Source organism: Theropithecus gelada, chromosome 9, assembly GCF_003255815.1.
Source record: "Theropithecus gelada isolate Dixy chromosome 9, Tgel_1.0, whole genome shotgun sequence".
In the NCBI taxonomy this organism is placed as follows: domain Eukaryota; kingdom Metazoa; phylum Chordata; class Mammalia; order Primates; family Cercopithecidae; genus Theropithecus; species Theropithecus gelada.
The window spans coordinates 118,152,932-118,180,420 of record NC_037677.1 but is presented as its reverse complement, the minus strand read 5'-3'; the positions used below and the strand labels follow the sequence as shown (position 1 = coordinate 118,180,420).

At 48.0% G+C, this 27,489-nt stretch overlaps 1 protein-coding gene across 5 annotated transcripts in view; it reads left to right on the top strand.

Annotated features, from left to right (window-relative positions):
* Positions 1–401: 401 nt before the first annotated feature.
* FGFR2 (fibroblast growth factor receptor 2) overlaps positions 402–27,489 on the top strand; it is a 121,653-nt gene continuing 94,565 nt past the window's right edge. For 3 of the 5 annotated variants that reach the window (XM_025396746.1, XM_025396745.1, XM_025396743.1), the window contains exons 1-2: positions 402–1,099; positions 5,075–5,351. In XM_025396746.1, coding sequence (XP_025252531.1) covers positions 5,186–5,351 — 166 coding nt within the window. In that variant the 5' untranslated portion in view covers positions 402–1,099; positions 5,075–5,185. Of the gene's footprint in view, positions 1,100–5,074; positions 5,352–27,489 lie in introns of those variants that run through there. The other 2 variants (XM_025396744.1, XM_025396748.1) reach the window with 2 other exon arrangements.

The window sequence follows — 27,489 nt, the reverse complement described above, 5'->3', positions numbered from 1 at the left end:
TCTGCAGGGTGGTTGGGGAGACGAAATAGAATCACCTATGTAGTGTGACCCTCACATAGTAGGTCCTCCATTAATATTCAGTTTTTTCCTCTCATTTCTATTGTTTAGAAGGACAGAAAAATGCAATGTCCTGTGAACATTTCCAAGTTGCTTTCTCTCCTCCAAAAGCTTCAGTTGCCTGACAACCCTCCCCGCAGTACCAAGAAGGCGCATTTCAAAGTCTCTTTACGGGGAGGGCAGGGTTAGAGCCTTTGGTCACTTGTTTTCTAACTTGACATAAAACAACGTAACGCAGCCGCTCAGCGAGCCGTTGGCCAGCCTCGCTCGCCCGGGGAGGAGGGAGGAGGTGGCGCGGGGCGCGGGACCAGGCCTTATTCGGAGGCTGTCGCCGCATCCCTACGGCCGGATCGCGGCCGGGCCCTAGCCTCCCCGGCCGGTGTCTCCGGCAGCTCGGAGGCGTCGGGAGCCGCGCGGGGCTCGGGGCGGCCCGGGCGCGCGGCGCTGATTGGCAGAGAGGGCGCCGCCGTCCAGGAAACGGCTCGGGTTTCAGCGGGGGCGTGACCCGCCGCGAGGAGGCGGAGGCGGCGGCGGCGGCGCGGGCGGCGGCGGCGGCAGGAGAGCGCGGTGGAGAGCCGAGCGGGCGGGCGGCGGGTGCGGAGCGGGCGAGCGAGCGCGCGCGGCCGCCACAAAGCTCGGGCGCCGCGGGGCTGCATGCGGCGTACCTGGCCCGGCGCGGCGACTGCTCTCCGGGCTGGCGGGGGCCGGCCGCGAGCCCCGGGGGCCCCGAGGCCGCAGCTTGCCTGCGCGCTCTGAGCCTTCGCAACTCGAGAGCAAAGTTTGGTGGAGGCGACGCCAAGCCTGAGTCCTTTCTTCCTCTCCTTCCCCAAATCCGAGGGCAGCCGGCGGGCGTCATGCCCGCGCTCCTCCGCAGCCTGGGGTGCTCTTGAAGCCCGGGAGCCTTGGCGCCGGCGAAGACCCAAGGACCACTCTTCTGCGTTTTGGAGTTGCTCCCCCCAACCCCGGGCTCGTCGCTTTCTCCATCCCGACCCACGCGGGGCGCGGGGATAACACAGATCGCGGAGGAGCGTTGCCATTCAAGGTAATCGCCGCGCAAGACGCCTTGGGGAGCTTCCCCAGTCGGGGACGTGGACGCCAGGGGAGCCCGGGACGCCGGGTGCACAGTCCTCTGGGCGGGGGGCGCGGAAGGACTGGCATTGTGGAGGGCGCTCCGTGTCCTCTCTCTGTGGCTGCATAGGTGATGGGGGAGGTGGGTGCGTGCTGACGGCCGGTGTTCGGGAAGTTCTGCCTCTGCCACCCCCATCCAGATGCTGACATCTGCCTCTGGCGTTGACGCCCCCCTCCCTGTCAAACCCTGGCGGGCGCATTCCCGCTGACTGGGCGCGTTTCTCCGACCCCAGAGCAGACTGGCGGAAGGTTCGCCTGCCCGTGGCACAGCCCCGCAGGCCGGGTCCCAGGGGGCATCTCTGAGGTGCTCCATCCGTGGGTCCTGGGAACTTCCGTCCCATCCAGGCCCCACGGAGACTCGTTTTTCGGGAGGGGGCCGCTGGGGTGGGGCCGGTGACATCCCGTAGGGGTGGCGATGGTCAAGGGTGGCACTGTTGGGGAGGCGACGGCTCCAGTGCCCGGTTGTCGGTGCCGGGGCGCCCCTCGCCCACAGCCGCCGTCGGCGCTGGAGGGAGCGCAGCGCGCCTGGGGCTAGGGGGCGAACTGGACCGACTTTTTCTAGTTCGTCTGCCTGCTGTGCCGCAGCGGCTGGGAGATGTCGAAAGCGCAGGCGAGTTCTAACTTGCGCGCTCATTCTTGCTCATTCTTTCGGCGACGGGGCCGCGCTGGGGAAATCAGCCGAGGGCCCTGCGTGGCGCTGGCTCCGACCCTCGCGGACCGCGAACCTGGCGCAGGAGGCCGGCCCGGGGGCACCAGCCTCTGTCGCTCTCCTCGCACCCCACTCCCTTGCAGATCGTTCTCCAGACCCTCCTTCTTTTCGCCCAATACAATAAAACCTACCCTTAAAGGCAAACCTGCTTTCAAACTCAGGGCACCCATTATGTGTTTGGTGTGAAACGCTATCAACATTTAAAACTCCATTGTCCCCCTGGTCCCAAATCCCTGTAAATCTTCCACCGGGCTCGACTCATTTTCATCTGAAAAGCCTGTTTAGTTTGAATAGAAAAGCAATCAGGCGCCCCTCTCCCTTTCCCTGGAATGTCAATTAAAATGCAGATTTCTCTGAGCTCTTTAGCGCCCCGAAAAGGGGGAGAAAAACAGGATATTTCAGGCAAACAAATGAAAGAAGTGCTGCCCTGAAAGGGGGTGGTGGTGAGGAGCACCCCCAAGCTGCTCGCAAGTTCTGATTGGACGCAAGCATTAAACTGGGAGGGCATTGTGGTCCTGAGTCAGTGTGTGTGTTTTGAGATTTCAATTTGTTGAGGAATTTCCCCCCCAGACTTGACCCCTTGACAGCTCCCGCTCCTACTCAGTGCTGGGGAGAAGTAGGGAGGCCTTAAGCGAAGAGATGGGTCTGCACTTTGGAGGAGCCGGGCACTGTTGACTTTCCTGATGTGAAATCTACCTAGGAAGAAAACGCCAGGTGCTCCCGGTGGCCGAGCCAGCGGTGTGTCGACAGATCACCCCTTAGGTGGAAGCCCAAAGCGGAGGGCATTGTATTGATCTGACTTCTTGGAGGGCCGGGGTTTTGGGAATGTCATGGTAAATTGAAGAGCCCAGCACAGGCCTGGCATGGGGACCACTCCGCAGCCAAGCCCTTCCTGCTTGTCACTCTGCCTGTCTTTGGGGGCAGGCTTGTGCCGAGGTGAAAATGGACCGGGGGGGCGGGCGGCCGTGAAGAGCCATCCATCAGAGGGAGGGTGACAACTCCTCCCGCGTGCAGGCTGAGAAGAGAGTTCCCTTTCAAGGGGAAAAATAAACACGCTGGGGCTTTCACTGGGGCTCAGACTCCAGGAAGGATTATGGTATTGAAGGCAGGAAGCCGGGATTGTGGCCGCCAGCGGCATGCTGGGCCTGTGTTCCCAACACCGAGCCTGGGGACCTAATTATCCTGCCTAGGAGGTCGCACCATACTTTTGTCCACTTGGGTGAGGAACTGTGCAGACCTGTCGCCTTAGGTCCCCGCCTTCCAGAGTTTTGGGGAGGGGGCTGCTGTGGGGCTTGGACCTGGAAATGGCTGAAATGCAAATTTCTAGTGCAAGCTAGCAGGATGATGGAATGGCTTGAGATTCAGCGGAGAGCCCTGTCCACCTTTCTCTGCCTGGAGCCAAGGAGGCTCCTCTGGTTAGGGACAGGTAGGGGAGCAGGCTGGGGAAGGAGCCTGGGGCGAAACCTCTGCGAGGACTTAGGATTGTTCCTGAACGCGTGTTAGAGGTAGAAAATTCCCCTGCATTCTGGAAATGCTTAGTAAATCAATGAGAATGTTTGTGTACTTTCCTCCCACATATGTGTAGAAATAGATCCGAAATTATCTTTTGAGGCTCTTGATTAAGAGGAAAGAAAAGTTAGGAGGAAAAATCTTTCAAGCTATCTGAAAACACATGCACACACACACACCATGCACGCACACACACCGTGGACACACACAACTGCACACATTTCTTGTTTTTGCTGCGAATCATGCCGTTTCACCTGTGCTATCTTTGAAGCTGAGGTTTTCTTTATTCCTCCTTTGGAAATGATGTGGTATATTCTTTTCCCTCATCCATTTTTATCCTCAGTCAAAGCTAAAAGGAGCAGTTTTTATGATAAGATTTGGGGAGGCTGCAGTAGTGTTGAAATCCTATGTCATAACTTGAAACATCGAGTGGGTACATAAAAAATGTAGAGTTTAGAAATTTTTGTATTAAAGGCCTCCCTCCACCCCCAATGTTAGAAAATGTGGTTCATTCCTGCGGTTCACAGAATCCGAAGCCTGAGATTGATGTGCCCTTTCTTGTGATTGTTTTAATCATTCTCTAAAGTTTGTGCATTTTGACTCTACCCTTAGTCACAGAGGGTACTGAGTGAATTTAAAGTTGCTTGGAATGTATTAAGCTTTCTTGGAAAATTCTCTTTCCCTTGGATCAAATGGGTGAATAGAATAGTAAGCTGAGTGTCCTCTTCTAACTTATACTGTGAACATTTAGCCAATAGGTTTGCATATTGAAAGTTATTGGTCCAATCACATACCATGACTAAAATTTACATAATTTACATCATCATTATTAATAAATTCCTGCATAATTCATCAGAATTTGCATCTGCTCAGTTTCCTAACCCTTCTACAGAGGTTGAAGACATTTAGCAGCCCTGGACTGCCATTTAGTCACAGGGGAAGGGAATTCAGGCTTCGAAATCCTTTTTGGATCAGCTGCATTGAATGCGCTGCAGTTGTGTTCACTCTTCATAAGTGGCTGCTTGGCGGAAGACGGAAATACACTTCTCCATTTGAAAATGAATCCTGACAAGTGTAAACTGGTGGGAATTTTCTGTAGCCTTCCTGGGATTCTTTTGATTTTGCTGGTCTCCTTTCTTCCCAAGAGCTACAGTGAGGGTGGGACAGACTGCTCAGCTCCAGCCCAGCAGAAATGCGGAGCTGTGAGCAGACGCCTCCAACAGTTTAGCTTTCTAAAGCTCAGTTGGACTAAGAGGAGGGAATGAGGTTGGTTATGCCAACCCGAGCACTTTTAACTTGCTTTTGTAGTTGCCCTTGAAACTAAGGTCATGTTGCTTCTGCTCATTGAGGGCGGTGGAGGCGATAGTGGATAGTAGAAGAGAGCACACGTTGCCTCACTGAAGTGGCTGCACGTATCTGAGTCCTGTAGCTACTGTTTTATCTCTGTTTCTTAAAAGTATGCTTTTAAAAAGATTAGCCTAACACATTTCTGTGGACCGGTCTGGTGGAATCACCTGGGACTCTGAGGTGAGGATGGAAGGATTTAGCAGATAATGAAAAAGAACTCTGTTTGCACACATTTGAGAGGCTGAAAAATGGTTTGATCCCACTTGGGCTGGAGTGATTTGGCATTGGGGAAGATTCCCTGACTCGCCAATCTCTTTCCTTTAGTGACTGCAGCAGCAGCAGCAGCGGAGGCAGCGGCGGCAGCGCCTCGGTCCCTGAGCCCACGACAGGCTGAAGGCATTGCGCGCAGTCCATGCCCGTAGAGGAAGTGTGCAGATGGGATTAACGTCCACATGGAGATATGGAAGAGGACCGGGGATTGGTACCGTAACCATGGTCAGCTGGGGTCGTTTCATCTGCCTGGTCGTGGTCACCATGGCAACCTTGTCCCTGGCCCGGCCCTCCTTCAGTTTAGTTGAGGATACCACATTAGAGCCAGAAGGTAAGTCATTTAATTTCACTTTTCAAGTTTGTTTTGGGATTTGTCTGGGGACAGATTGTTAAGGCCTGTTTTAGAAGCAGCTACCCTTGCATTGTAAATGAGGCTTCTAAGAGCACCTGACGGTGGTCTCTTGGTTCCCCGCAAGGCAGAGCTGATGAGGGAAGGTCCTTTGCTGCAACACTGCAGGCAGAATGGTATAGTTTGGTGGTTTCTTGCTGTGTGTGTTTCTCTGTGCTGGGTGAGGGAGGCAGCTGGAGCTCACCTTTATCCAGCGCCCGCGAGAGCTGTGAAAGGGACGAACCTTGGGAGGATGAATGTCATCTCTAGTCTCCCCTAGCAGCATTCCTACTCCTTACAATGTAAAGAATTGCTATTTTCTGACAAAAGGAACCACTAAAAGAAATTGCCAACATCTGAAATGCTGATGTCTTATTTTCATTGTTTAAGGAGAAAAGAAGGTTCTGAAGTTTAGCGCAGAGAGAGAGGCTTGACATCTCAGAATTTTTTTTTTAGCCATTGTAATTCCTAATACTTAAGCAATGCATCATCACAAAGTGGCAGATTCTATTTTAGGTAAACTTGAAAGTGAATGTGCCAGGGGATCTCCTCCAGCTGAGAAGCTCCAAGTATCACAGGGCATGCATTGGTGTCACAGCTTTGGAAACTTAATTTTCAAGGTGTAAGTCCAGTTGTGAGGACTACATGAGGCTGAATTGTTCAGCTTAGCAGATTTGAAACCTCTCTCCCAGCCCTTTGGAGACAACGTGAGCCAAGCCTCTACTTGGTGCTGCATTGAAATCTGTCATCAGGAGGGAATATTGGTAGCTGAGTTATTTTTTGAGTGGTAATCCGAGAATAAAACGGCAGATCCCAGCACTCATCGCCACTTAATGAACCTGTTTGCAGAGAGCCCACCTGGTGCCTGCCTGGCTTTAGGAACCCGCAGCAGTCCGAATGGTGTCTGGGATAAGCTGAGCTGCTCTGGGAACACATCCCGTGCATGGGGTGAATATACAGCACACTTACCCAGTGGGGTAGGCTTGGAGAGGACAGAGAGCCCAGCCTCCTTAGCCGGATCAGGACAATTTAGGAAGGAGGGGTGTGTCCCTCTGAGATGAGAGTTCTGAGAGACATGGGCTCCCCAGGAAGACCCCGGGCATGTGTCATTAAAGGATGAGGACCGAAGCACTTATCACCTGAAGCAATCGTGTGAGACTGGGGAACTTTCTGTTACACAGAGGGATGGCAGCTCTATAATTAATGGGTGTGGTGACATCTCCCAATCTGGTAGAGTTTGTGTCTGAGGCTTGTATAGCTACAGCTACTGGCCAGTTATGGAACTGCCTCTTGGTAACTTATGCTGGGACACCAGGATGAATGTAATTTGCAGCGGTGATGCATTTTTATAGGGCTTTCATGTAAGAGGGAAAAAGTTCCTGGTTTCTGAAAGTCATGCCTGTACTTCTTTAATTTTGCTAATAATTAAAATGGATGTTTCCGTAATTGCTAGTTTTCCCTTAAGTGCGTGGCTCAGCAAAAACTGAGGAAGCTTGAGCTGGGATTTCCTACAGTGTGGGCTTTAGGAGCAACCCAGGTTAGGGAAAAACTGTCATTTTTCATTTGGCTTTTCAGAGCAGCGTTATTGTGAGTTTATTTCAACATAAAGTGTAAAATGGTCCCGGAGGATTTGTTTTACTATATTTAATTCTTGAAGGAAGTTTAAAATTGTGTATACATGCAGGGAGGGACAGGTGAGGCAGAGGGAAGAAATAGTGGAAAGGGACGAAGTTCCCCAAAAGAGTCTTTGTGTAAGAATTTAAATCCAACAATGTGGGTATTGTTGGAAGCAGGCCTGCTCAACCTGGGATCTGTCGATGCACTTATGGATCAGGAAGGAGGTCCATGAAGTTCTGGAAGTTTTAGGTAATATTTTGTTAATGTCCTTTTGTGCATTTTTATGGGTTCATAGTTTCCATGAGCTATGAGTTCATTTGCATCGAGAATTATGAGGTGGAAAAGAAAAGATGTTTTAGAGGAAGGTGCAAAACCTGACAAAGAGGCGGCTTTGGACAAGCATACAAGTCCCGGGCCTCAGTTTCCCATTCTGTCATCTGAGGGCTTGAAAAGATGATTTTTAGGGTCTCTTCATTAATAGTCATTGAATATTAATGTCCTCAGAAGTCTTCTGACTCTTCCACCAAAAGGTTGTTAGGAGATTTCCATTTGACCTGAACTTAAAGAGCAATTAGCACAGGGGCTGGCATCCAGTAAGTATCAGGTGCATGGCCTTGTCACCATTGTCGCCAGTGAGCTGGGAACATGGGTCTTCCCAGTCCCGTGGGCTGGCTGTGCCAGGTGCCACAAGGTCAAAAAACATCTAGGCTTTTGGAGACAGTTGAGAAGAAAGTTGTTTTTGGATGGAGGGGGCCTTGGTGTTTCCAGAAAGCTGTGTTTGCTTTCTGTAGGGTTCCCACTTCCCCTCATCTGTTAGTCTAATACTGGCCACTGATTTGAGCCCTGAGACCAGTTCTTCTGTTGCAGGAGTACTGCTTTAGTGTCAGAGGTGATTAGGAAGGTCATTGAATTACAGATGAGAACGGAGTTTTTAACAACGGAGAATGGGCTCAGGTTTAGGCTCTGTGCTGGCGAATTGGAGAGAGAGAGAGAGAGAGAGAGAGAGAGAGAGAGTGTGTGTGTGCGCGCGTGCGTGTGTGCCTGTGCCCCTGTCCATCAGTTCTCCATGGTTAGAACAACTATAGCTTGGTTAGCAGTAAGTTCCACCTTGACCTTCAGCGCACCAAGGTCTTATCTTGTAAGACTTCTTGGTTTGCTAATTTATTTGGAAGCTCAGTTTAGATAATGTCTATTGAATAGGAGAAAAATGTGACTGAGAAGTTCCAGGAAGAAGAAGCCTGGGCCCTAACACTAGAGGGTCCTTTTCTTTTGGCCCCTCAGGGAAAGGATATGGTTAGTCATCTTGGCTTTGTACAATGTCATGTCATGTCATATCATATTATATGTCATATATATCATATATATATCATTTGTCTTTTGGACCCTTTCTGAAGTAGTAGCAGTGGAGTTGGGTCCACTTAGTTGACTTAAGAAAATAATCTCTAGAAGATTTTAGTTTTTAATATTTCAGATTAAGTATGAGTTTTCCAATTGGTCATTCATTGTTAATTTCCTTTTGGCCATTCATTGTTATAGGGGACCAGCAGAGGAGTGAAAACATGGTTGACTCGAAGGGGGGCAGTCCTCAATGCCAAGTACTATTCTGTTGATTAACATTATAAATATTTGAAGTATAGTCAAGCTTGATTACCCTGAGAGGGGGCAACTCTTACTTTCAAGTTCTTCCTGACATTGTCACCTACTCTGGTTAATTAAGTCATTGTTGACATTAATGGCATCTTTGTTTACACCAACCCAGTAGGAGCTAAAATGAAAGGGCTTTTCAACCCTAAACCCTTAATTACTTTCCCGCCCTCCACAGAGTGTGACTCTGAAAAGTAACAACCTGAAAAAAATGTAGTTTGTGTAGCAATTTTTTGTCAATCTTCTGAGAGGTGATGGATGCCTTCCTGGACCAGCGTGAGTTGGTCCAGAGTTCAGTAGCAGAAACATTGAGGACAGGATCTGCACAGAGACCTCCCTAAGTCAGATTTTTCCAGTATGGTTTAAGTCCTTTGTTAGAAGTATTGTAAATGCCATAATATTAGCCATACGCATTTAATTGCAAGTTAAAAGAAAGGAAGAAAGAATATATCCGCATACCAAGAGTGAATGATTTAAAATAATCTTCTGTTTTGTATTATCTGCATCTTTGTTTTTCAATATGAGTGTTAATATTTAAGAGTTGACTGTAACTTGATAGTTAGTTTTGGAACAAGGACTTATTCTTGGTCAATTAAACCAAATGCAGGCTTAAATGCAGTTAAATACACAATGAAGTATACATTCTTTATTAGTATATAAAGTGTTTCACAATTCATAGACCAAGAGCCATGTTTAATATTACTTATAGAGCAAAAATCTGGCAAGCCCAGAGAACTGGTACTTGTATCATCTCTATACTGGCTCGCTCTGATTCAACTTTGGGGTATATGTGTGTGTTTCTGTTTTGTCTGTTTATTTCAACCAGTTAAAAGAGCGTTTATACTATGCCAGTGGCCCCGCATCGAGCCATAAGTAAAGACTTTATTCCTTTCAAGTCTTTTTGACCCAGTTGAGGGTGAGAATTCACAAAACCACAGCAATCCAATATGAGGTGTTTTTAATATCAGACTTAACAAATAATTACATGGCTGTGAAATAACTGGGGTCGTGTTTAAACTGGAAGTGTTTTGTTTCATGTTCGTAGTTTCAATAAAATGTATCCACTAGTCTTCCAGTTTGCAGACTGTTGTTTAGGTGTTTGCTTAGCCAGGGTAATTGTTAAAAACTCCCTCTAATCTAGTTTACTCTTACATTTCCATTGAAGCTAATTTCAGTCATTAAAGGAAAACATGGGAAGTTGATTTTTGGGTACCTGCCTATTAAGCTGGGTAGGAAATATAGCTGGTGTGCTACTCTCCACTGTACTGGTCTGATTCTTAGCAGAGGAGCAGGGGGACATCTCTGTAGGCAGTTCAGAAATTATTTTTTGGAAGTTTTTTGGGCTATTCCACAGATAATTCTGATCCAGTGGGTTTTATGCAACTGTGCAAAATGCTTATGGTCTCTATTTTTCTTTTCCTTGAGAGATGATTTTAGCCTTTGGTTTTTTGTTTGTTTTTTTTTTTTTTGAGGCAGAGTCTTGATCTGCCACCCAGGCTGGAGTGCAGTGGTGCAATTGTACCCTCACTGTATCCTCAAACTTGGCTTACTGTACCCTTGAACTCCTGGGCTCAAGGGGTCCTCCAACCTCCTGAGTAGCTGGGATTACAGGCCTGGCTAATTTTTTTTTTTTTTTTTGAGACGGAGTTTCGCTCTGCTGCCCAGGCTGGAGTGCAGTGGCCGGATCTCAGCTCACTGCAAGCTCCGCCTCCCGGGTTCACACCATTCTCCTGCCTCAGCCTCCCGAGTAGTTGGGACTACAGGCGCCCGCCACCGCGCCCGGCTAGTTTTTTGTATTTTTTAGTAGAGACGGGGTTTCACCGTGTTAGCCAGGATGGTCTCGATCTCCTGACCTCGTGATCCACCCGTCTCGGCCTCCCAAAGTGCTGGGATTACAGGCTTGAGCCACCGCGCCCGGCAAGCCTGGCTAATTTTTAAGAATAGTTTGTAGATACGGAGTCTCACCATATTGCTCAGGCTGGTCTCCAACTCCTGACATCAAGCGATCCTCCAGCCTTGGCCTCCCAAAGTGCTGTGATTACAAGTGTGAGCCGCCATGCCTGTTCTAGCCTTAAGTTTTGCATTTTTTATCATCTTTTTTGCTGTATCCCATATGAGATTTAGAGATGGCTCTACTTTTTTAGCTTTCTTAGCATTGAAATGCTTGGTGTTGCTAACCATACCCCATCTTTACCACACCGTCTTCCTCCCTGACTTGCCTTCTTAGTGTAGTTTGGTCAAGAACTTGAGGCCAAGTTTTGTTTTTTTAAAATTTTTTAAATTTTATTTTAGGTTTGGGGGTACATGTAATGGTTTGTTACATAGGTAAACTTGTGTCATGGGGGTTTTTTGTTGTACAGATTGTTTCATCACCCAGGTATTAAGCCTAGTGCCCAACAGCTGTTTTTTCTGCTCCTCTCTCTCCTCCCACCCACCTTCCACCCTCAAGTAGACCTCAGTGTCTGTTGTTCTTTTCTTTGTGTTCATGAGTTTTCCTCATTTAGCTCCCACTTATGAATGAGAATATGCAGCATTTGGTTTTCTGTTCCTGTGTTAGTTTGCTAAGGATAGTGGCCTCCAGCTCCATCCATGTTCTTGCAAAAGACATGATCTTGTCCTTTTTTATGGCTGCATAGTATTCTATGGTGTATATATACTACATTTTATTTATCCAATCTGTTATTGATGAGCATTTAGGTAGATTCCATGTCTTTGCTATTGTGAATAGTGCTGCAATGAACATCTGTGTGCATGTGTCTTCATGGTAGAATGATTTATATTCCTTTTGGTATATACCCAGTAATGAGATTGCTGGGTCGAATGATAGTTCTGCTTTTAGCTCTTTGAGTAATCACCACACGGCTTTCCACAATTATTGGGCTAATTTACACTGCCACTAATAGTATATAAGTGTTTTCTTTTCTCCACAACTTTACCAGCATCTATTATTTTTTGACGTTTTATTAATAGCCATTTTGACTTGTGTGAGATGGTATCTCATTGCGGTTTTGATTTGTATTTCTCTAGTGATGTTGAGCTTTTGTTTTTTTTTCATATGCTTGTGGGATGCATATACGTCTTCTTTTGAAAAGTGTCTGTTCATGTCCTTTGCCCACTTTTTATGTGGTTGTTTTTCTTTTGTAAATTTAAGTTCCTTATAGATGCTGGACATTAGATCTTTGTTAGATGCATAGTTTACAAATATCTTATCCCATTACATAGGTTGTCTATTTACTCTGTTGATAGTTTCTTTTGCTGTGCAGAAGCTTTTAAGTTTAATTAGATCCCATTTGTCAATTTTTGCTTTTGTTGTGATTGCTTTTGATGTCTTTGTCATGAAATCTTTGCCCATTCCTATGTCCAGGATGGTACACTGCCTAGGTTGCCTTCCAGGGTTTTATAGTTTTGGGTTTTACATTTAAGTCTTTCTTCCATCTTGAGGTGATTTTTTGTATATGGTATAAGAAAGGGGTCAGCTTCAATCTTCTGCATATGGCTAGCCAGTTAACCCAGCACCATTTATTGAATAGGGAGTCTTTTCCCCATTGCTTGTTTTCATCAGTTTTGTTGAAGATCAGATGGTCGTAGGTGTGCAGCCTTATTTCTGAGCTCTCTATTCTGTTCCATTGGTCTATGTGCCTATTTTTATACCAGTACCATGCTGTTTTGGTTACTGTAGCCCTACAGTATAGTTTGAAGTCGGGTAATGTGATGCCCCCAGCTTTGTTATTTTTGTTTAGGATTGCCTTGGCTATTCAGAGGCTAAGTTCATTTAAAAAGAGGTCTGATTGAACAAGATGCTGGACAGGTTATTGTGGTGGTCCTTCATGTCTTGAAGATGTCTCCTTCTGTAATAGACAAAAGTCACACTTTTTACAAGTTTCTTTTTCCTTGCCGTGATTTGTATGTGGTGGCTGATTTCTATTCATATAACTTCAAGCTCTTACCATTTAAATATTCACATAAAAGTATGAATTGTTGGGACAAGCCACGGTCATCCTTGAAGAGTGTGTGTCAAGTAAAATAGGCATGCTTTAGATTTTCAGTAATTTTGGTTTGGGAAACGTGTACCGTGCCAGAGCTTTCAGATGCTGAATGTGTCATTTACTCCACTTTGGAATACCGTAAGTAATTCTGCGCCATTGTGGACTTTGGCCATATCATGCCACTCTTAAAAACTTCTGATTCTTTTTTTTTTTCGAGACGGAGTCTTGCTCTGTCACCCAGGCTGGAGTGCAGTGGTGTGATGTCCGCTCACCACAAGCTCCGTCTCCAGGGTTCATGCCATTCTCCTGCCTCAAGTAGCTGGGACTACAGGTGCCCGCCACCACACCCGGCTAACTTTTTGTATTTTTAGTGGAGACGGGGTTTCACAGTGTTAGTCAGGATGGTCTTGATCTCCTGACCTCATGATCCGCCGGCGTGAGCCACCGCACCTGGCCAAAAACTTCTGATTCTTTTTGAATCAGAGAGCTAAGCTGTGGTATATTCTTTCCTTTAACCCCTTGTCTAAGTAAAGAATGGTAAATTCCAATTCATTTCAGAATAGAATGCACACATAGAGAATTTCAGGTTATGCTGAATGTGTTTTATGAGGGGGCTAAAAATAGCTTATAAGGAAAATGCTGATAGATTCAGGAATGAGAACAAGGGACGCATTTATTTGTATGATTTATGTAGCACCTTTCTTGGAGAAAACTCAATTCTGATCTCTAACGTTAATAAACTCTATATAAATTGTCGTGATTATTTTTGAACCCTTGAGCTCCTATATTACTATATGTGACCCATTTTTATACCTGACAGTTTACTGTTAAATTTTCCATACTGACCAGTTGTAATATTTTAAAAGTATCCAGACATTGAAAAGGCCAAATGTGTGTATCTATGGTGTGTGTATGTGCTCGGGGGGATGTACTATAAAATGAATGTCAAGATCATTGCAATGGTTAAGTTTAGGGTTTAAACTCTATGAACACCCTTAAAGTTCAGATTGTCAGTTGACAGTGGGATTGTCCCCAAAGATGTGTGGCTGCCTTAAGGAGCCTTCTTGTCCTGCTAAGCCTCCTGGATTTCCACCAATGCATGTTGCATTTCTACCTGGCTGCAATAGACGCACAATTGAATATATGTCGTGGACATTTATAAATGTTTCAAATTTAAAGCCAGTCGAATTTTTAAAAGAATAAGAATCTTCTCTGCATTTAATCTAAATTCTGTATCTGCCATTCTTAAAAATAGAATTGATTAAAATCGTTTTGGATGGCGTGTGGTATGCTTTCTGGAGACAGAAACTAACAGAGGGAACTTGACCTTGAGAGGTAGGTTTGAATCTCTCCACTATCTACTGATGCTGTGATTTCAGAAACATTAGATAACCTCTCTGAGCCTCAAAGATAGTATCTATCTTGAAGGGTGCATATGCAGATTAAATGCAAATGAAATGTAAAGCCCCTACTGAATTTCCTGGCCCAGAGTAGGTATTCATTAAATGCCGATTTCTTCCCTGTCCCACTTCCTGTCAAAGTAAATCTAAAACTAATATTTCCTGGACCAATAAGATGTTTACAGTGTATAGTGATAATTGTCTGATGAGAGGCGTTTGCATTAATTAAAATGTAAAACTGGCTCTAGGCCCTGGATTTGTCCAACCCTTTTTATTATCTTGGGCTTTTGCAAGGCCCATGGATTTTAGCAATGGGAACATCCTGCTGCTTGCAGTCCAAATGGTTCAAGGTTGACTTTTTTTTCCCCTCTGTTGAAAAAAGTCAGTTGCAGCTCTGTAATAATAACAGCAGACACATACTTCATGAAGAACAATGTATTTTGGCAAAAGAGTTCTGTCTGAGGCTTCAAAATACAAAATACACTGTCACATTGCCATTAGGCCCCATGAAGAACATTGGAGAGGGGTTATGGAATCAGTTGGGGTGGGGTGCGGGATGGAGAGGGGTTATGGGATTGGTTGGTGTGGGGTATGGGATGGAGAGGGGTTATGGGATCGGTTGGGGTGGGGTGTGGTGTGGAGAGGGGTTATGGGATCGGTTGGGGTGGGGTGTGGGATGTGGGGTGCAGGGTGGAGAGGGGTTATGGGATTGGTTGGGGTGGGGGTGTAGGATGGAGAGGGGTTATGGGATCGGTTGGGGTGGGGTGTGGTGTGGAGGGAGGTTATGGGATTGGTTGGGGTGTGGTGTGGGATGTGGGGTGCAGGGTGGAGAGGGGTTATGGGATTGGTTGGGGTGGGGTACGGGATGGAGTGGGGTTATGGGATCGGTTGGGGTGGGGTGCGGTGTGGTATGTTCTGCTTTTGGCCAGGCTGGAGAGGGGAGTGCCATAACATGTTATGGTCATCCTTGCCATGTTTACCTGTAGTGACCTCTCCTGAACACTCCTAGATGAGATTTTCGTCAGCGTGGAAGGGAGCTTAAGGAAATTGTGATGGGACCCAAAGTACTGAAGTGGACGGGAGCTGAACAAGCATTTGCACGTGATACCCCTATGGAGGTTACTTGGTAGGACAGACTATGAAATGGGGGCAGTATGGATGAGGTCGTGTTTCTTTAGCCCATCCCTTGAGATGATGATGATGGTGGTGATGATAACTGGCTACCATTTATTGAGTGCCTGTCATGGTTGGACTCTGTGCTAGGTACTTTAACATATATTATCTCCCATCTTAATAACCCAGAACATCTTGGGTATTCCTGTTCTCATTTTATGGACAAGGTAACTGAAATTCTTGGGGATCAAGTGACTCCTCCAGGACCTCATCGTTAGCGAGTGTGGGCCCAGGTCTTTGGGTGAATGTGTTGGTGGAAGAAAAATTTCCCTTCTCCTTCCTGAGCAGGAGGGTTTTTTTTTTTTTTTTTTTTTTTTTTTGCTGGAGAATGTGGTGACCACTCATTCTTTCCTAAATCTGTCATTTGACTGTTAAACCTGTTAGGGACACCGCTGGTTGATTCTGTTTCCTTCTCACACATCCATACCGAATTCTCCTAAAGTCATTTGAAGAAAAATTCCAGGCAATAAAAATGTTTAATAATTATACTTTGTGATTCTTCTAGAATGGCTTCTGGTGGCATGTGGCTTATTGGAAAGAGGTGAACCCTGACTGCTGCCAAGGAGACCAATGGGAGACTGGGTCCCAGTTGGTGGTCCAGACTGCGCCACACTGTAGGAGTCCAGAACAAGAAGGGCTGGCCTCTGTTGCCCATTGACGCGTGACCCATCTCAGCAGAGCGGGCCGTCCCCAGTTATTCCTTGTCCTGGATGTCTCTGCTGGTTTGTCCCAGTGCCTGCTAACCCTCAGCTGTTGCCACTTTGATATTATGTCAAGCTTTTCTTCCCAGAATTTCTGATTTACGATTGGGTAGGAAGTCAAGGCCTACCTGCATAGACAGACCCCTGTACCCAGGACTCCCACAATCTGTGGTCATGGAAACAAGCACCAAGGCCTCCCCCACCCTTCTAATGTCACTTTTCTGCAGAGATTAGGAGCAGAGACTAAGAAAGCCAAAAAAGAAAAAATTCCGAGAATGAAAAGGCCAAAAGCAAAAATACCTACTCTTTCTCCAGTCTTGGCCAGGAAGGATGTCCTTAGGGGAAAAAAAGAGGCCAGGAAATGGAGCCCATTTTTAAAGCAAGCAAAGATCAGTTTGGTATTAAAAATAAAAAGTGAACCCCAGTACCAGCTAATGTGGAGGTGAATCGAGGCTGGTTTAGCCAGCTGAACTTTGTTCTTGGCTACTTGTACAGCGATTGCAGAGCACTCGGGGTCCCAGGCGTTTCAAAGTGGGAGTTGAGTTTTGGAGGAAAGTTGTAGAATTCCTTTTTTCTTTTTTCTTTTGTGAGACAGAGTCTCTTGCTCTGTCACCCAGGCTGGAGTGCAGTGGCGCGATCTTGGTTCACTGCAACCTCTGCTTCGTGGGGTCAAGTGATTCTCCTGCCCCAGCGTCTAGAGTAGCTGGGATTACAGATGTGCACCACCACACCCAGCTAATTGTATTTTTAGTAGAGACGGGGTTTCACCATGTTGGTCAGGCTGGTCTTGAACTCTTGACTTCAGGTGATCCACCTACCTCAGCCTCCCAAAGTGCTGGGATTACAGGTGTGAACCACCACGCCTGGCTGTAGAGTTCTTGACTAGGAGATGCTACAAATTTCCCTCTTAAATTTGCAACTCCCCATGCGATGACAACTTTCAGAGCTTGGCAGAGGCAAGATGGTATAAACATGATTTTTAGATTGCAGGGTAATTGCTGTGGTTTCTTTGAGTTTTTTCGTTCATTTGTTCCCCAAATAATTTTTGAGACCTACTATGTGCCAGGTTCTGCGGGGATAGAATAGCAAGCAATAAACAGTTGAGTGGGGGAGACAGGCTCTTGTCAAATAATTGCAAAAATGAAGGGCTAGGGCCAGGCGCCAGTGACTCAAGCCTGTAATCCCAGCACTTTAGGGGGCCGAGGTGGGTGGATCATGAGGTCAGGAGTTCGAGACTAGCCTGGCCAACATGGTGAAACCTGGTCTTTACTAAAAATACAAAAACTAGCCGGGCGTGGTGGCAGGCGCCTATAGTCCCAGGTACTTGGGAGGGCTGAGGCAGGAGAATCGTTTGAATCCGGGAGGCAGAGGTTGCAGTGAGCTGAGATCCGGCCACTGCACTCCAGCCTGGGCAACAGCGTGAGTCTCCGTGTCAAAAAAAAAAGAAAAAATAAAATAAAATAAAATAAAATAAAATAAAAATAAATAAACAAAAATAAAAAATGAAGGGCTAGGTCCAATCAAAGGCGAAGATCCTGTGTAGGAAAATCATGGACCGGAGGCATGTGCCCCATGTTTAGGAGTTTCCAGGGACTGGGACTAGAAAGCTGCTTTTTTTCTTTTTTCTTTCTTTCTTTTTTTTTTAATACTGGGTCTTGCTTTGTCACCCAGGCTGGAGTGCAGTGGCGCAATCACGGCTCATTGCATCCTGGACCTCCTGGGCTCAAGCGATCTTCCCACCTCAGCCTTCTGAGTAGCTGGGACTACAGGCACAGGCTGATTTTTCTTTTTTTTCTTTTCTTTTTTTTTGGTAGAGATGGGTTCTCACTTGTTGCCCAGCCTGGTCTCAAACTCCTGGGCTCAAGCAATCCTCCCACCTTGGCGTCCCAGAGCACTGGGATCACACGTGTTAGCCACCACACCTGAGGCTGGGCTTCCCCTTAAGGAGGTGGCACCCACCTGGATTCCCCAGCAAACCCACCTGCATTGCAAGGTTGACCCTTATCAGTACCAGCCACCTGGCCTGCTAGGTGCATTGCTAGGTTGACCCCTTGTCCAGTGAGGTGATTGTCCGGGGCCTAGCCTCTCTGCTGTCCCTTGCTGGCTTCACCTGTTGATGTTAATGGAGGCGGAGCAGAGGCTGCTGAGTGCATGTGTGCAGCTGGGCTCAGAGGCCCCCCTTCTCCCCTCTTACGAGGTGCTTGCCCTTGAAGGTGTGGCGAGTGAGGAGGCGGGTCAAGGGCATCCCGGCAGCCTCCACTCAAGTGGGTCATTTCAGCCTGCTTCCTATCTCTTTTCTGTTACTACCTCTAATTGGCAGAGTTTCTTGCCAGGCCAATGTGGAGGCAGAGAGATGGCCGGAGGGTGGTCAGGGGAGTCAGGTCAGGTGTGGGCAGGATGGCGAATCTGCCTCCTCCCAGGTGCCTTGCCCGGGGGATGCCCTGTCCCAGGAAGCCTATGTTCGTGGGAGCCGCGCACAGCCCTTCTGAGCTCTAAAGCTTCCCTCCGAATGCTGCTTTGGAGGGTTGTGAGAAGTAGTGACTCTTCAAAGTTTGTTTGTTTGTTTTCTTGAAGCTTTTACCTCTATGCAAGTATGCGGTTTGGAGCAGGGAAGAAAGGTGAACTGTGGTGGCGCCCGCGCTTAACGTGGAATGTCCTGAGTTAATGTGGGTTTCGGTCCTCCGGCTCAGGATTCCCCGAGGGAGTTTTTCTTTCCTCTGCAAAACACAGGAGAAAAGTGATCCCTGTGGCTCCGACCTGCCTTCCTTGGGTCCTGCGGTGCAAGGCCAGCTGGGATCGTGTCCCGTCCACCCGAAGGCAGCATGGGGAACCTCTCCACCAGGTCATTCCCATTCAGCTGCTTGCTGCCGGTTCCCCGGGCCACAACTCTGTGCCTTCAGGCCTCCGCACGGATTTCGATGTTGGCCAGGCCTGAACTTGCTGAGCCTCAAGCAGCCCGATCAAACCCATTCAAATGAGGAAGACCATCTGTTTCCCAGTCTCCAGCTGCTGCCGCTTCATTTGCAAATGGCTGGGATGCTGCTGAGGGGATCAGGCTGGGGACACATCTGCAGCCTCTGAAGGAGTGTTGGAACCAGGTCCTGCTGAGCGAAGAAAGGCCCAGCCCTTTAAATCAACTTGCCGAACAGTACCCCCAGAAGGCCCTGAGTTGAGAAAGCAGGAGGCAGCCTTGCCCTCTTGAATAACTCTTAACCTTCCCTTTTCTTTTGTAGCCTTGGCCACTTTAAAAGTATTTCTTTATTCAGAAAGTGCTTAGTGTGGGAGGGCCTGCTTGGGGAAAATGTCAAACGGGATTTGGACATCGATCTGACCTTTCAGGGCCCATACAGGGCAAATGTATCCGCTGGAGTATGCACCATTTATTGAATGTTTACATCAATATCAGGGAGGTGAGCTTGTCCCAGCAGCAGCTTCTAGGAGCCACAGGTAACAGTAAGTGTGGCAAGGTGACTGTCCCTGCAAAGCTGCTCCTGGAATGCAGTCAGGCTTTAGGGTATGCTCTCTGGAATGCAGGCCAGCCATCCCAGCTCGCAGTAATGCAGGCCCTTCGCTCTGTGGACTGCCTGAGGCACAGCTGTGGGGACTCTTGCCCATGGTTTGGTGTTGGCAGGGTTATTCCCGGCATGCTGTGGGGCTGGGGTAAGGTATCTGGCTCCCGAGCCCTGCTGGGGTTCTCATCTCAAGGGAATTCTGTGGTGTGTTACTGTGCCCCACATACAAATATCAGCTACTCTCAGATGTGTTGGATAGATGAATAGTAGAAGGTATTTTAAGAAGCCACAGGCCTCTTTGTAAATTAAACAGGCATCATACATGGGTGTTTATAATGATGAATCTCACAAAATCTTCAGATGTTTAGTCTCATTTAGGAACATTCCAGAAATCCTCACTTAGGTAACCTATATATGATGAGACCTACTTGTTTACTTGAAAGAAAAGCTGTTTTGAAGTCAGAGGAATGCGAATGGAGGTGCTCACATGGTTGCAAAAAGCAATCTGCCGGCCAGTTAGTATCAGCTATGCCCGGTAAACAGGAACCCAGGAGTGCCCTCCTGGCCAGGGCTGAGTTGCACGATGGGGACCGCCCCCCGCCGACCCCACACCTGCCAGGATGAGGAGTGCTCGCTCTCAGACGTGCCCCTCTCTTTAAGTATACAGAGGCCTTCCTGGGCAGCCTTTGACTGTGTCCTTGTGGTGACCTTGCCCTGCAGCAGGCACCCCTGGAGATGTTTTTCTCTTCTCTAAAGCGTGACTCTGAGGCTCAGCGATGTGAGGCTGTCCAAGCCGACACGTTCACTACCGGCAGAGGCAGGTCTCAAACTCTCATCCCTGGACACTGGAGCTGAACTTCTTGTAGTGTGGGTCTTGGACCAGCAGGATCAGGCCTCACCTGTGGGAAATAAAGAATGTCAGTCTCCACCCCCAGGCCTACTGACCCAGAATATTTTGTTTTGTTTTGTTTTTTTCCTTTTGAGACGGAGTTTTGTTCTTGTTTCCCAGGCTGGAGTGCAATGGCACAATCTCGGCTCACTGCAACCTCTGCCTCTGAAGTTCGAGTGATTCTCTTGCCTCAGCCTCCCGAGTAGCTGGGATTATAGGCTCCCGCCACCAGGCCTGGCTAATTTTTGCATTTTTAGTGGAGACAGAGTTTCACCACGTTGGCCAGGCTGGTCTCTAACTCCTGGCCTCAAGAGACCCACTCGTCTCGGCCTCCCAAAGTGCTGGGATTACAGGTGTGAGCCACAGCGCCTGGCCGACCCAGAATCTTTGGAAGTGGGAGTGAGGAAGCTGTCTTAAATTGGCCACATGGTTTTATGCACAGTAAAGTCTGAGAAACATTGCGTTGATCCCTGCTCCAGTCCCTCTCCGTACATCTTTTGGGTGGAGTGGGTGGGGGACGCAGATTGTCTTTGGCTGTGCATGTGCTAGAGGATGAACAGGATGAGATGGGAGCAGTGCAGTGTCTTAATGGGAATCGGGATTTTCACAGAGGGGCTATAGGAACTGAGCTGAATAGGAGCCTGCCAGGCAGCATAGCAGGCTGGGCTCGTAGGTAGAGGGAAGAGTACCCACCACGTGGACAGGCAAGCCAGAGTGTCAGAGAGAGGGGGATATGGGGCTTGGAGCAACCAAGCCTCAATGCGTGTGATGTTCTTTGGGTTTTATTCTCTCTGACTTTGGAGTGGTCTGTGCCTTTTTTAAAAAGTAGAGATCATGTGCTTTTCAGAAGATTTCTCTGGGGGTCTGTAGTGGCTACAAGGGACGCACCATGGGTGATGAGTTAGGCGCATTGCAGAGGTCTTGTGGAGGGCTGGAGGAGGCCTGTGGGATGCAGTTTTTTTGCTCGTACTTTCTTTCAGAGCTAAGCTTTCTATCAGGGATAGGCTTAATAGGTGAAGGGTTGTCGGGACTGATCAGAGGAGGGGCCAGAGGAAAAGAGGGGCTTCAGGGCTGTCTTGGACCTTGGGTGGCAGTTCAGTGGTATGACTCCCTTCATCGTGTAAGAGAAGAGGCTGGTGGAAGAGGAGGAGGTTGAAGGTCACTTGCTTGTTTTGGATACGACCTCTGCAGACATCCAGGTTATGTGTTTCCTCCCCCTGGGCAGGTGGAAATATGAACCTACAAGCAGGGACTTGAGTGGCATCTGCGGGGAGGAGGTGGGAAAAGCCACAGGTGCCCAGGAGACTGGAATGCAGGGAAAGGACCAGAACCAGAGGTGGAATTTTGGGCATATCCATGGATACAGGAGAGGTGGTAGGGAAGGAGAAGTTTCTTAGAAAGGCGAGAAGACCTCCTTGACATGTTCCTGTCCGTAGGAACACATACACACGTGCACGCACCAGCAGGAAGCAGAATGCTAACTGAAGGTAATTAACCCCCAACTCTGTGTTAGGGATTGAGAAATAGAACAGGAGCCCTGCCCCCTCCTCTCTCACTTTCTGACCTTCCACACTGAGAAGACCTGGCTAGGCAGCTTTGCTTTTTTTCCTGCTTAGCGGAGGAGTGAGGATTTCAGCCGGAAGGTCTTTCTGATGGCGGATGTGTAAGTGCCAGGCATTGTGCCGGGTGCCTTCTGTGTCCTATCTCATTTATTATTGTTCCTGCTCCGAGGACGTGCCTCAAGGTCACACGATTTGTAAATGGCAGAGTCTCGGTGTCAGTGACAGGTCTGTTTGGTCTCTCTCTCTGTTTATATATATATATATATATATATATATATATATTTTTTTTTTTTTTTGAGATGAAGTCTTGCCCTGTCATCCAGGCTGGAGTGCAGTGGCGCGATCTCAGCTCACTGCAACTTCCGCCTCCTGGGTTTAAGTGATGTTCTCCAGCCTCAGCCTCCCGAGTAGCGGGGACTATAGGCGCCTGCCACCGTGCCCAGATAATTTTTGTGTTTTTTAGTAGAGATGGGGTTTCAGAACCATGTAGGCCAGGCTGGTCTCGAACTCCTGACCTCAAATGATCCACCTGCCTCGGCTTCCCTAAGTTCTGGGATTACAGGCATGAGCCACCATGCCCGGCCTTGGTCTGTACCTTTAACACCCCCAGCCTTTTCTGAAGAGTCACCAGAGAAGGGACAAAAATGAGGCCATAGCCTTAATGCTAAGGGACCATGAGAGGCTTGGGGTATAGCTGTCTGTTAAGATAGGTGCTTTACTACTTTGTAAGATGAAGAGAGCTGCCTCTGGCTGAGCACTGTCATTAGGACTCAGGGGATGGAAGCGTTTTAGGACCGGAGGGTTCAGTTTCAGGACTGGAGATCACAATGCATTCATTTTAGAGAGTGACATCTCTGTAGGGCCACTCTTCACCCTAAGATTGTGTCATCAAAGGCCAGGCACATCCTATTCAGTGCTTCACCTCCTTGCGAGCCCCCCACATGCCTTTTGATGAAAGGGTTTTCCCTAGAACAGTGTGCTCCAGGAAGCCCTGAAGGGCTGAAGATGTCCCAGCTTTCTCTGCTGTGTCCAGCAAGTGTATTTTCAGAAGGTAGGAGGCTCAGGCTGGGCTGGTCAGGCAGCCAGGCACACAGACTCCTCATTGTACATCCAAGCTGGGGCACGCAGGGCTTCAACATAACTTGTAGCACAAGTATCTATTTCCTGGGTGCTATATGATCTAATGGCTGGTTGCTTTGGAAAATGCTTTCTGAACAAAAGACTCAATTTATTATTTATTTATTTATTTATTGAGACGGCGTTTTGCTCTTGTTGCCCAGGCTGGAGTGCAATGGCGTGATCTCGGCTCACCGCAACCTCTGCCTCCCAGATTCAAGCAATTCTCCTGCCTCCCCCTCCCTAGTAGCTGGGATTACAGGCACCCGCCACCACACCTGGCTAATTTTGTATTTTTAGTAGAGACGAGGTTTCTCTATGTTGGTCAGGCTGGTCTCGAACTCCTGACCTCAGGTAATCCACCCTCCTTGGCCTCCCAAAGTGCTGGGATTACAGGCATGAACCACCAGAGCCGACCTTTTATTTTTTTAAATTATTTTTATTTTTATTTTTTTTTGAGACGAAGTCTCGCTCTGTCACCCAGGCTGGAGTGCAGTGGTGCAATCTCAGCTCACTGCAACCTCTGCCTCCCAGGTTCAAGTGATTCTCCTGCCTCAGCCTCCTGAGTAGTGGGATTACAGGCACCTGTCACCACACCTGGCTAATTTTGTATTTTTAGTAGAGATGGGGGTTTCTCCATGTTGGTCAGGCTGGTCTCGAACTTCTGACCTCAGGTAATCTACCCTCCTCGGCCTCCCAAAGTGCTGGGATTACAGGTTTGAGCCACTGCACCCGACCTTTTATTTTTTTAAATTATTTTTATTTTTATTTTTTTTGAGACAAAGTCTCACTCTGTCACCCAGGCTGGAGTGCAGTGGCACAATCTCAGCTCACTGCAACCTCCACCTGCCAGGTTCAAGTGATTCTCCTGCCTCAGCCTCCTGAGTAGCTGGGATTACAGGCACCCACCACCACACCCAGCTAATTTTTGTATTTTTAGTAGAGATGGGGTTTCACCATGTTGGCCAGTCTGGTCTTGAACTCCTGACCTCAGGTGATCCACCTGCTGGGGCCTGCCAAAGTGCTGGGATTATAGGTGTGAGCCACCACGCTCGGCCAGGACTCAATTTTGAAGTTCTTGCACAAGCAAAGCTGCCTATATCTGGGAGTTTATGCACACAGTACTGATTCAATGCCTGCGTCTTAGTGGTCCGTTGGAAATTTTTCGCTCGTGAAATATGAGTTTAATACACGTATTGGGACCAGGGAGAAAACCTTCCCTCTGTGCATCTCTTTTTGGAGAACACTGTCATGAACAGCTGAAAACATCAGATCAAAAGCGAGAGGGATACTGACAAAACAGGGAATGCGGACTTCCGCTTTGGGTGGGGACATTGGGAGACACGGGTGACTCACTCTTCAGGGAGTACATTCTCAGACTCTTCACTCTGTGTGCATTTTTATTTTCTCATGGGCAGCAACATAATTTCTTTCAAACATGAAGAGCCATCCAGCATGTTTCTCAAAGGCAGACTTAAATGATGTGAGGGGTGTGCCTAAATATATAATTTTTAATGGTTACCATATTGGAAACATTAGCCATGATCCCATCTGATCACCAGGAATGTGAGCCAGTCTGGAGTTTCTGAAGAAGTCCAGCTACTGCTGCAGAGGCGGCTGTTAGCTGTTGTTAGCGACTAGGGAGAATCCCGACTCGTGTCTACCAGACACCTGACAACTGGTTAGAAAGAGAGGACTGCACCCTTTCAGCCTGCCTACTTATCTGTTATTTGTTGCTTTGACTTCTTTTTGTTCTCCATTTTTATGTTGGCAGTATTTCTCGAGGTAGAGAACTTTCATCTTTATATTGTGCGGAGTATTTGTCCCTTCTTTGCCCCCTTAAAGAACACGTAGTACCTATGCCTTATAAGGTCTCTGTTTGATGTGAGGAATTTGGTCTTCTTGCAAGTCGGTTCATGTAGAGGGGAGGCTTTGAGGATGTCTGGGCTGCAGCAGGCTGTGTTTGTTGCTGTGTGCACGGCCCTCATGGCAGGACATGCAAAGGTGGTTGGTTCTGATTTCATTGGTGGGACTCCATTGCCTTTATTTTTTTATTTTAATTTTAATTTTAATTTTTTTTTTTTTTTGAGATGGAGTCTAGTTCTCTCACCCAGGCTGGAGTGCAGTGCTGTGATCTGGGCTCACTGCAACCCCCGCCTCCTGGGTTCAAGCTATTCTTCTGCCTTAGCTTCCTGAGTAGCTGGGACTACAGGCAGGCACCACCATGCCCGGCCAATTTTTGTGTTTTGAGTGGAGACGGGGTTTCATCATGTTGGCCTGGCCGGTCTTGAACTCCTGACCTCAAGTGATCTGCCTGCTTGGGCCTCCCAAAGTGCTGGGATTACAGACATGAGCCACCGTGCCTGGCCTCCATTTCCTTTATTTCTTTCTGCTGATGAGTTCTGATGCCAGCAAGACCCAGATTGTGCCATAGGAAAGAGGGGGCTGGGCTCTTCCAGAATTCCTATCTTGCAGAAATCTCTCCTCTGTTCCTATGGACAGAGAATTGGGTATTCACCAGTTAAGACTTCTTACTGGGACAGGGCGTGGCCACTATAGGACATCTTCCAGACTAAGAGGGCCAGTGGGGGCTACTGGAACAGGGAGGACGGTGGCGGCCACTTACTTGTCATGTGCTTTGTGTGCGGTGACTATATAGCAACATTTGTAGCCGGACTCTGTTTCCTCTGTAGAGACTCTGGCAGCTCTACAGCCATGACATTTATCCAGTACAAGGTGGCAGGAGGTGTGGGAGGGCACCAGGAACCCAAGGCCGTTTTACTACCCTTCCCCCAGCACTCCTGTTACAGTGCTTGTGGGAGTCCCAGCTGTGCTTCTAGGTAAGAACGGGTTTCTTCCTGCAGCCCACAACCCTGACAGGACATGCCTCCTGGCGGTGTGCTCCTAACCTGCCTCTTCTCTCTGCTCCCTCCCTCTTTCTCCTCTCCCCTTCCCCTCTCTTTCTTCTTCTTCCCTTCCTCTTCTTTCCTCTCCCGCCCTCCGTTTCTCTCCCTTCCTTTTCCTTCTCTCCATCTCTCTTCTCCTTTTCCTCCCTCTCCTTCTCTTTCTTCCTTCTCTCTCTTCCAGAGGAGTCTGTTCAGGGATTTCTCTCTGTCTCCCTTTCTTCTTCCTGGAGGAATGTGTTTAGGGATTGCACACCTCTGACTTTGGAGGAGGGAGAAACCTCAGCGGGATGTGTTCCAGGGCGACCCCACCACATCCTTGGAACTAGGATGATCTAGACGTCGGAAAAGACACCATCCGTGGAAAACCCCGGAAAAGGCTTAATTTGTGAAAAGTAATGGAGTGTGAGCTATGCCGTTGGTAGAAACTGCTTTTTTCTTCCTTAACAGTTTAAATCTGTCATCCGTTCTCCATGAAGTGATTGGACGGGGCAAGACTCAGGTTTCCCATCTGTTCTCTGTTTGCATTTGGGCGCCATTTCAAAAACCACACGGGAAAAGTTTATAGGCAAACATTATCAAAAGTGACAGTCTGAAGTGCTGCTATCGCTGGTTTGGCAACGTCAAGTGTTACCTGAAATAGCTTACCGTTTCCAAACCCTTTCGCTGTTTCAACTGTCTCAAGACAACCCTCCCGCTGAGATGGGTGAGAAGTCCAGCTGGATGTGTGCAGTGAAGTCACATAAGTCACAGCCTTTTTTGACTTTTACAAGACTTCCCCCTCCTGGGGCTATCCTCACATACAGCGAGGATTTTTTTCTCTCTGTTTACTTATAGAGCGGGAAATTCATGCAGCCTGTTGCTAGTGGCAATCCGTGTGATGTCACATGGAGAGGTCATGACCTCTACCATGATCTGCTGAGGGGCTCGGAGAGTCAGGCAGCCCCTGCCTCAGTTTCTTTCTTGCCCCAGTCAGAGGTCCTATGAGTTCCCAAGGAATAACAGGATGGTTTTCTTAGGGAAGGAAGGAGGCCAGTTCAAGGCAGGAATTACTCACAGGCTATGTGCCGATGCCTGTTGTTATTCATACTATTTATTTATTTGTTTGTTTGTTTGAGACAGAGTTTCACTCATGTTGCCCAGGCTGGAGTGCAATGGCACAGTCTCGGCTCACTGCAACCTCCAACTCCCGGGTTCAAGCAATTTTCCTGCCTCAGCCTCCCAAATAGCTGGGATTACAGGCACACGCCACCACGCCCAGCTAATTTTTTATGTTTAATAGAGATGGGTTTCACCTTGTTGGTCAAGCTGGTCTCGAACTCCTGACCTCAGGTGATCCACCCACTTTGGCCTCCCAAAGTCCACCCACTTTGGCCTCCCAAAGTGCTGAATTTACAGGCATGAGCCACCATGCCTGGCCTATTTATTTATTTTTAGAGACAGGTTCTCATCTCGTTGTCTCACCCAGGCAGGAATGTAGTGGTGAAATCATAGCTCAGTGCAGCCTCTGGGGCTCAAACGAGCCTCCTACCTCAGCCTCCTGAGTAGCTGGGACTACAGATGTTTATCACCATTCCT